Source organism: Vigna angularis, chromosome 3, assembly GCF_016808095.1.
Source record: "Vigna angularis cultivar LongXiaoDou No.4 chromosome 3, ASM1680809v1, whole genome shotgun sequence".
NCBI lineage: Eukaryota > Viridiplantae > Streptophyta > Magnoliopsida > Fabales > Fabaceae > Vigna > Vigna angularis.
Window position 1 is genome coordinate 13,295,479 of NC_068972.1, and position 9,814 is coordinate 13,305,292.

General features: G+C 31.7%; 1 protein-coding gene across 2 annotated transcripts; it reads left to right on the forward strand.

The window, feature by feature from the left end:
- Positions 1–4,980: 4,980 nt before the first annotated feature.
- Positions 4,981–9,523, forward strand: LOC108325245 (uncharacterized). 2 transcript variants are annotated; one of them, XM_017558283.2, is made up of 7 exons: positions 4,981–5,299; positions 5,470–5,609; positions 7,494–7,711; positions 7,794–8,022; positions 8,135–8,220; positions 8,570–8,667; positions 8,991–9,523. In XM_017558283.2, the coding sequence occupies exons 1-7, from the start codon at positions 5,284–5,286 to the stop codon at positions 9,269–9,271; spliced, it is 1,068 nt and encodes a 355-aa protein (XP_017413772.1). In that variant the 5' UTR covers positions 4,981–5,283; the 3' UTR covers positions 9,272–9,523. The 2 variants fall into 2 exon arrangements, with proteins under 2 accessions (XP_017413772.1, XP_017413773.1); XM_017558284.2 differs by having other exon boundaries at positions 4,981–5,198.
- The last annotated feature ends 291 nt before the right edge of the window (positions 9,524–9,814 follow it).

Consider the following 9,814-nt stretch of genomic DNA (forward strand, 5'->3'; position numbering starts at 1 on the left):
TCATTTTATTTTTATCCATCCAGGATTTTTATTTAAAGTGTTAGAATTTTCAGTCAATTCCATTTTCAATTAAGTGCTTTTAATTTTACTGTCTCTTTTATTTTTATCGTTTACTATTTTCTGCATCGTTAAATTATGTCAATGTATTTCTCTGTTCATTTTAATTTCAAACGTCATTTTATGGTTTATTTTCACTGATGTTTTTATTTCTACATTTAATTTTACTGTTTCTGCATATTTACTGTTCTGTTTTTATTGTCTTTAAATTTATTTCAAACGTTTTTAAATTCGGTTTTATTTAATTTCTAGTCCATTTTAATTTATTCGCATTCAAAATCACAAAAACAAACCCCCCCATTACGTGTTTAATCTGAAACTGAACCACAAATTGGTCCTTGAGAGACGACCTAGGAGTCACTTCCTAGTCTATACTGCATAATTATTAATTGCACATCAAATTTGTATGACCGCGACAGTCGTATCACTAACCTAACCTAACTTACTTATTAACGAGTCTAAAAAATTTAAATTTGACAGACCCACTACGGAGTGGTGGGTTAAACATACTAACTCTCTAACTCATTTAATTATAATATTTTTTCTTCAATCCTAAAAGAAATAACAAATTTATTCCAATTGAAATCTAAATAATGTTCAATCGAATTAGAGTCCAAAATGATGTTAAACTCCATATACAATCAAAAAAATTACGATAAAATTCAAAATCATGTTAAATTCCAAATACAATAAAAAAAACATAAAAATGCAAAACAAATTATCATCTAACATCAAATTATTGTTGTCAGTTATTCATCTATAACATTGTAGTCTAAATAAATCCACAACATAAGAGGGTTAGGTTTAAAGTTTTCATTTTTTAAATATAATTCAAAATTTATAGGTAGATCAGTAAATTAACCCGACTCACCATCAGTTCAACTTAGGTGAGTCAAGTTCCTAGTGAGCCAGATTCAGTTTTAGCATGTGTCAATTTTTTTTAAAACTGAATTTGTGATAGATCGGGTTGAACTATGAGTTTTAACCCAATTTAACAATGTTACTTTTAACTTACACTAAAATAGGTAAAAAGAAATAATTAAAAAACGATTTCATTTAGGTACAAAATTATATATAACTTTATGTATTCATAATTTTGTAGCTCCTAAAATTTGTAATTTTCTCCGTAAAATTTCATTACTAATTCATTATTTTTAAATTTTTAACATATTTTCTTAAGACATATACATATACACATATAGATGATAAAAATATCTGTATTGAGTATCAGATATAAAATTGTACATATATATATATATATATATATATATATATATATTCTAACTATTGTAACAAGAGATTGTTTACTTTGGTGTACATTTTTTTTTAAATTTAACTGTTTTTCTAATTTGACCTTTTTTAAATCTAATATTTTTTCAAACTAAAATAACTTTTTATAATAAAAAAATTCCTACAAAATAAATAAAATTATATAAATTTATTTTTATAACTTATGATAATAATTTTATTATTCCTTTCTATCATAAAAAAGTGAATATACATGTATTTTCAATAATAAATAATGTCAGAACTATTAAAAACGCACCCAAAAACCCCTCTGAACGGACGCCGGGTGTCAAGCAATAAGGATTTGGAAATCAAATAGTGGAAGGCAGGTGTCAGCAGATGAGCGGACGCTCGTTTTGACGTGGGAAGCAAAACTGACTTTTTCTGAAAATTCCCGTCACTCTCTTCTGCATGCACCCTTCTTCCCAGACTCTGAAATTCTCATTTTTCTCCTCCTTCTCTCTAAAAAGCTTTCCCTTCTCTCTACCAATTCTCACCTCTTCTCTTCTCTGATCACCGTTCAGGCACCAGTTCTACTCTTCCGGCGTAGAGGACGATCGTTTGAACTGATCAGTTTAGGATTCTGAACTGGTAAGTTCATCCTTCCTCCATTCGTGTGTTTTCTGTAACATGCAAACCCAAATTCTTGGTTGCATGAGTTGATCCTATCATTTTGAGTATCTTTTTGGTTTTATGTTGGTTATAGTTCTTAGAACGTGTTGTAGAACGTTAAGGCCTCTGTAAGAAGGAGAACCCTAGTTTGTATCTGTGAACGGTCGACTACCTTAAAAGGTAAGGGAAGCTTATTTAATTTAATTTGTATATTGTTGTAATGCATGAACGTTCGTTTATTTAATGAGTGGAAATGAAATATGACTGAGTTATATTATGATGTATGAAATATATATATGAAATCTCTATGTTTGAATGGTATGAAATATGAAAGTGATTATGATATGAATGTATAAAGTTGTGAAACTATATGTTAATAAATGAGTTGGAATATAAATGATCCGGATATGAATTCCCCTAAGAAAGTGTACGTTCGTTACTGAACGGTCATTGACCGTTCGGTTTTCTAGTGAATTCGGTTAGTGGTGGATTCTTTCATTTGGGAAGAATCCTATTTGAGGACGAGCATAGTTATTTCGAAATACTGTACTTGAACGTTCGGCCAAGTATAGTTCTGTCTTGATATCCTGTTATAAACTTAAGTATGTATATATATATATATATATATATATATATATATTTATGAAATTGTATATTTTAGTTATTCTTAAATACTACTCCAATAGTATCTCAGTATATTTATCAAGCCTCTTTTTCTATAAGTTTAGTAGCACCGGGTCTTATACCAAGTGTTTGTCCCAAGCAAGTGTTTGGTCTTATACCACTCGTTCTATCTCCTTAAGTTAAACTTCCTAATACGAGCGTTCGTTCAAGCTCTCTAGGGCTCGCTCACTATAGTGTTCAGTCTTTGACTGGCATTTGGATTTCTTAATACTAAATTCAATTAAACTAAGTATTCACAAGTGTTCGGTTTCTTCATGTGAATCATTCTAAGTATTAGTTTTGAGTGCCTTGAAATATCCTTATTCATTGGTTTCATTCTGGAGTCTTTGTTCTTGGTCTGGTCTTTTTGATGTTCAATTGGAATTCGCAAGAGTTAGTTCATCTAATTGGCTTAATGTTGTAATTGACGTTCGTTCCATTAATTTCTAGTGATTTATGATTGTACTCGTTATCTTTCTCAACCCGATATCAACCCCTTGGCTTTAAATCCATTCTTAACTTTGAGATCTCTCGGTCTCGCTCTACGTATTCGGTCTAGTTCTGAGTTCGGGTTGAACGTTCGTTATTTGGAATTCTCATGAATCTTTGTACGAGGTGGTTAAATGAGATGTTTATTAATGAAAGATGAAGAAAATGTGATATGGAGATGTTGTGGATTATGAACGAGCGTTCCGGGGAGGAACGACTCATGTTTGAATATTGGAATTTGTAAAGTATGACTGTGGGCATGCTAAGCTGGCTGTTCATCTTGATGTTCCGTGAGTACTCGTCTTCACGTAGAGGAGGGTAGGTCATGTGTGGGAACGACATGAGGTCCTAGTCCTTAGGGTTACTTTGGACAGATAGGACTAACCTCGGGTGGCAGTTGTTGAGGGCATCCCAGTTACTACATCACCCGGGTGCACGAACGCCTGTAGCTACACATATTTCATATAGTCCGGACAGTCAGTCTAGTAATAGGCTTTGTATGATATGTATGATGAAATGTATCTTGTGTGTTGGATTGTTTGAAATGTATGTTTATGTATGAATTAAATTACATAAGCTTACCCTGTGTTTTCTGTCGTGTTTTGTTTTGTACGTCCGTCTTGTCGTTGCAATGATCATCCGTGTGGATGTGAGCAGAAGGGGACGCGCTGTTGGAAGATACGCTGGAAGAAGAAAATTACGTAGAAGTTGAAGTTAAGACCGAACAGTAGGACGTTTGGTCAGTAGTCTAGTTATAGTAAGATGGTCATTTGATCACCTTCTCTTTTGATTTTATTTGACCCTTCGGTATAAACTTTTGTAAACCGTTCGGTCATGTTTGATTATCCTGTACAGTTTTAGTTGTAACCTTTCTGTAAGGCCGTTCGGCCAGAAATGTACATTTTTTTTGTAGTGTAAAACTGAACTGAAATATTATTAAATGTAATTATTCTATTATATAGTTTATTGCTGTATTTTTGAGATGTTACAATAATAATAATAATAATGTTAAATTTTTATTATCATAAATAAAAGTGAAACTACATGTGTACGTTTGCATTAGTGTATACTAATATTAATTAATTAATACATAAAACCAATATTACTTTTTTGTCATTATTTTGTTATGCATCTATTTTTTTTTATTTTATCTTTATTGAAATAATTAATTTTGTTTTTTTATAATAACTGTTGTTGTGTCGTTTCTGCATTCAGACAATTACTTATTAAGTGAAAGAGATTTCAATATTTGACATTAATACAAATTTGTAACTACATAATCTTTTTATTTAAAAATATATTCAATATATTTCCACTCGAAACATCATAGAATTGAATGATTCATAAGTGAGCATAGCACTCTCACAATATCAAATCCTTCACCAAACACACCTAAGTTTTTCAAAACAAATCTCACAAAAATTAAATAATTTTTAAACTTTCTTTAAAAATATATTATTTTAGAGTAATAAAAATAGGGACATTCAGAGGGAATGGACTAAAATAGGAAGTTTAAAAAGTATGTTTAGTGAAGGAGAAAACGACGGAGAACGATGTAATTGATTTTATATATCAATGAAAAGAAAAAAGAAAAATATTTGTGGAACGTACTATTTCTTAATTGTTTTTATGTATTTTTATTTTTATTTTATTTTTTACGGTGTCAATTAAATTAAAAAAATTCATATGTTTTTTACTCTATAAACAACTAAATATTTATTTATTTTTTTACCAAATTTATTCTCTCAATTTATAACTTACATATTATTTATTTTTGTACCGTCTGTTTGATGGTGCAGAAAAAAACAAACGACGCGCATGAGGTTCATAAGCAGGAACAGTGAATACTGACACTGTTTTTCGTCACACGCGGCGAACCGAAATCACACAATCTCGACGCAAACCACTACGTATTTCTTTCAATAATAATTTGTCTTTTAAGGTTGAAGAAACTCAGACCCTGTTTTCTTTCTCCCTCTCTCTAATCCCCAATCTGGTTCTTGTGCGCTCGCAATAAATAAGAACCATTTTAAAGAACATCAAAATGAAAGACCAAACAATGAGTTACGATTCCCACTGTCTCTAATTGGGTGAGTTTGTCTCTTTATCTCTCTTTTCTTCTTTCTTCTTCTCTATTGCATTTATTGACGTCCATGCCACCTCTCTCACATTGTAATGCACTCACTCGAAGGTGAGAGAATTTATGAGCTTTCTTTTTTGTTTTCATTCATAATTTTTACGCCACTGACTCATCTCTGCCTTTTTGAGAAACAAATTCCGAGAAGGAAAATTCATCCATTTACAATTCATCTCGTATTTCTTCTGCATTTACTCATCTGTTTCTGCTGTTCGATCATCAAGGGTTTCTGGGAATTTCTTGTCGTTTTCTCTGGAAAATTATGTCCTCCGCATCTTCTTTAGGTTTTCCCGGAAAAGCTCTCACCAATCTTGAACGCTTTCTGGTATGCGTCACTCCAGATGTTCCTTCACTCACTCTTCAGGTATTTCTTTAATTTTTTTTTATTTAATCCAAAATTCAATATTTTTATCTCTCTTTATTCTCTCGTGTCTTCGATCCGGGACGCAAAATACTGATTCTCTTTTCTTTCTCCGTCGGGTCAATAATGAAAAGTGGATAATGATATAATTATTATTTTCTTAAGTTTCTTCTGTTTCTTTGAATTAAGCGAGAAACTATGATAAATCATTACGACTATGAATTTCAGTGTGAGATATAAAAAATAATAAATGGTTTTCTTTTTATGTTTAAATTAATTATTAATGAATGAATTAGTTATTCACATAGAATGATACCAAACAGTTGGTTTAATTTCTCCATCAGTCAAAGGTCAAAATTTGATCTGAGGTTACAGATGACCATGATGAAGTATGGGTCAAACGACACGAATTTGACGAATATTCCCTCGATGCCCTTGCTTTGATATACGTATGATTTTATTTCATTACATACATAAATTTTGTAGTATATATCTTTTATCCAATGTTTTTCTGGTTTTCAGAGAATGTTTTATCAACAACTAGAACATTAGCGAACTGAACTTGTTATCTTGTTAGTACCAAATGAATAGTTTCAAACTGAGGCTATTTTGTTTAGAAGTTGCATGCTACGAGATTCTCTCTGCACATGTGTTCTGAACAGTACTATGATGTGGCTAGAGATGATGTACTACTCTGCGCAGTGTACGACTTATCTCAGATACCATTCTATGATTTCTGCACAGTGTATGATGTGGCTAATTTCGGATACCATTTTCATCCTTATCTCATTCTCTTGGTTGCATGTTTTTTACCTTGGATTAATTGTTATCAAATCCGATGATAGAAAATTAACATTAAAAATTAAATAATAGACTTTACTTTCTCTTACGAAAGTTTTAATTATTTAATTTTACATTTATATATTATTATTAAAAGGAGAAAGTCATAACTATATTAATTAGTTAAGGATAATTTTGACTACCAAAAGAAGTTAAGGATAATTTTATTACTGATACAAAAACCCAAGACAGGAAGATTCTCACTCCATTTCACTTTAGGAAGAATATTTTTGTACACGTTTCTCCTCCTCTCATGAAATCATTTTCGAACATGTGACTTCAAGTGGGTCGTCCAACAATGAAAAAATAAAAAATAAAAAAATCAGGGGACCAGCAGGTCCTCCAATCACAATCCACTCTCTACCTTGGATAAAAGGGTATGCCAGCTTAAGTCATCAGGTAGTTATAAATGCTATTTAGAATATTTTGTATAAGATTTTAAGAGATAAAAAATGATATTTTTATAAACTATAATTAAATTATATGCGAATTAAAAATATAAATTTTGTATTTTATATGATAATTTTTATAGATTAGTTTGTATATAAATTATTTTTTACTTTTTTTCTTGAAGGATCTTATATAGTAGCTCATTCTAACCAACTCTCAGAATATTTTCATTACAAGCTTCATAAGATGAAATCCTAAATGGTAAAATATTTAAGACCCATTGATAAGTTTTACTCAAAATGTTGTATAATATATATATATATATATATATATATATATATATATATATATATATATATATATTAAGTTGTCGAAAGAGCAATTGTTTTTAAGATAAAAAATGAGTTTTTATTGTTATAACTTACGGTTAACAAAAGAGTTTCATTAGGCCTTAATCTTAAATTAATGATCCTGTAAGAGAGATTTATCACTATCATTATAGACTAGTGTCCAGGCATAATTTTCCAACCCAAGCCACCAGTCCCCTATGTCGGGGTTTGCACCTCCGATGTACCAAGAAAACAATTAAGGTTCATTGCAGTAAAACATAGAAAAAACATTTATTTTTTTTTGCATTTATGGTGTATTATTTTTCAGGGCTGTTGTAGTGATCCAAATGGCCAATGGGTACCTCCTGGAAAAGACACAGTTGAATACTTCAATCTGAAAGATCTTTGGGACTGCTACTATGACTGGAGTGCATATGGTGTTGGAACTCCTATGATGTTTGAAAATGGTGACACTATGCAATACCATGTTCCATATTTGTCTGCCATCCAAATCTATAGTAGCAAAGCGGTTGCAGCAGCTTCTAGGTATGCAGAAACAAAACAGTTGTGCTTATGTACTGAATATTTCAACAAAATGATGTGAGCCATGTTATTCTTGTATATATAGGCTTGGGAAAGAGGATAGTGAAGGAGCTGAATCTGATTCCTGGAGTGAGGACAGTGGAAGTGATAAGCTATCTAGAACACTGAGTAACAATTCTAGCAAAGCATGGGATGTTGCTTCTTTAGATTCAAACTCTGACCAAGTGGGTTCTTGGACAGCAAAGGATAATGAACTTTACTTACAGTACAATGAGACCTCTCCATATTGGCAGAGAGTTCCGTTTTCTGAGAAGGTAGCCTCTGACTTCAAGTGGTATGGTATTCATAACTTCTTATCAACTACAAATTGCATGTTTTTATGTTCTGTCTCACGTGCTGGATGTCTGTTGATGTTTCTTGTTTCAGATAGCTGAGTTAGCTAGAAGCCACCCAGCGTTGATGACATTGAAGAGTGCAGATATTTACCCAACCAGTTGGATGGCTGTTGCTTGGTGAGCAGACATAGTTGGTTTTGTTGTCTTGAAAATTTCTTGTTCTTGAAGATGAACTCTGCAACTTGGGAAGAGAAGGAAAATTTTCATTTTGCTTTATATGAATAATTTTCTGGATTATTTTGTTGCGATTTTGATTTCATTCAAACATAACTTATGGTTGATAAAAATCACTCTTTCTCTGAGTTGTTGTCACAGAATGCTGTTTTATTTTTAATTTCCTTCGGTCATAATCACGTGTCTAAAAAGTTCATAATCGATTTGTTTTTTTCGACCTTTTAGTGAAGTTTATATTTACTTATAGTTTCTATTTGTTTGCATGATAGAAAATCTCACACTGTCTGAATAGGTACCCGCTTTATTCCGTACCATGTCAGAAAAGTAAAAAGGACCTGTCAAGCTTCCTCACTTTCCATACATTGTCGTCTTTCCAAGGCATCATACGTAGTGAGTTGTCTTCCTTCAGTCAATAGATAAAGAAAATTAAAAGATATCTAATAGTTTGAAGCTCTTGCTGTTTCCTTTGGAGATGTGTAGCATCTATCACGTGTTCAGAGAACTAATTCTGCTTTAATTTCTGCACTTTTCTATTTTATTTCACAAAATTTATGTATTCTTTGTGCTTTTGATCCGTGTAGCATATGCTTGACATTCTTCTGCATACATCACTTGAAATTTGTATTCATCTTCAATACATCAAATGCATTTACGATTTCGAAGGGGTTACCCTGATATCATTCCTACAACTATATTTTGATTTTGTTTTGCAGATTTAGCAAGAACATATGATGAAATTGACACAGGGAGCAGTGCATGTTTTTCAAATGGGTGGCGAAGAATTATAAGAGAAAAATGTAAGAAACAAGAGGGTGGTTGTATATCTCTCTTTCCATTTGGACTAGCCACTTACAAAATGCAGAAAAATGTTTGGTCAAACACCTCCAATAAAGTGGTGTCTGATCTATACAATGCTGCAGACTCGCGGTTGAAACTTCTCAACGCTGATCACCATGACTTCAACTTCTTCACATGCCAGCCCACTTGTGCCTAGTACATTGTTTCATGTGTGTTCAATGTAATCCAAACATCCTAACTCATGTCCTTTACTTAGTATTATGGTACTCTGACTTCGGCATATGTTAAGGATTTTTTGGTAACCAGAACATTGATAAAAATGTACATTTTTGTTTAGTGGGTCTTCTTGTTAAGTGATGTTTCTTCTTTATCCAATTCTTTTGGTTTGGTTACTTTCATATATGACTGTCAAATTTTAGGCAAACTAATTGTTATCTCTTTTCTAGTACAGTCTTTTCCATCTTTAAATACTTTGCAAGTTCTTCTGCTTCACTACAACGTTGGGGGATCAATTGCCGTGAATTCAGGAGACATAGGCTAAAATAATTGACATGAAATCAGCCTTTGGTAAAGTCAGGTTGGGTCACAGGACCACAAAAATAAATAAACTGTATCCATCAAGTCAAAGTATTATAAAAAAATGGACACATTTCTGTTTATGGTAACCTAAATTAGATTTTCAGATTTTTTAATATAATAAATAATATGTAAATTTGACTGTAAATCTAATCTAAAATTG

Coding starts and splice junctions, on each gene's coding strand:
- LOC108325245 (XM_017558283.2), top strand. Junction 5,610..7,493: donor TTCCTTCACTCACTCTTCAG/GTATTTCTTTAA, acceptor ATTATTTTTCAG/GGCTGTTGTAGTGATCCAAA. Junction 7,712..7,793: donor GCGGTTGCAGCAGCTTCTAG/GTATGCAGAAAC, acceptor TTGTATATATAG/GCTTGGGAAAGAGGATAGTG.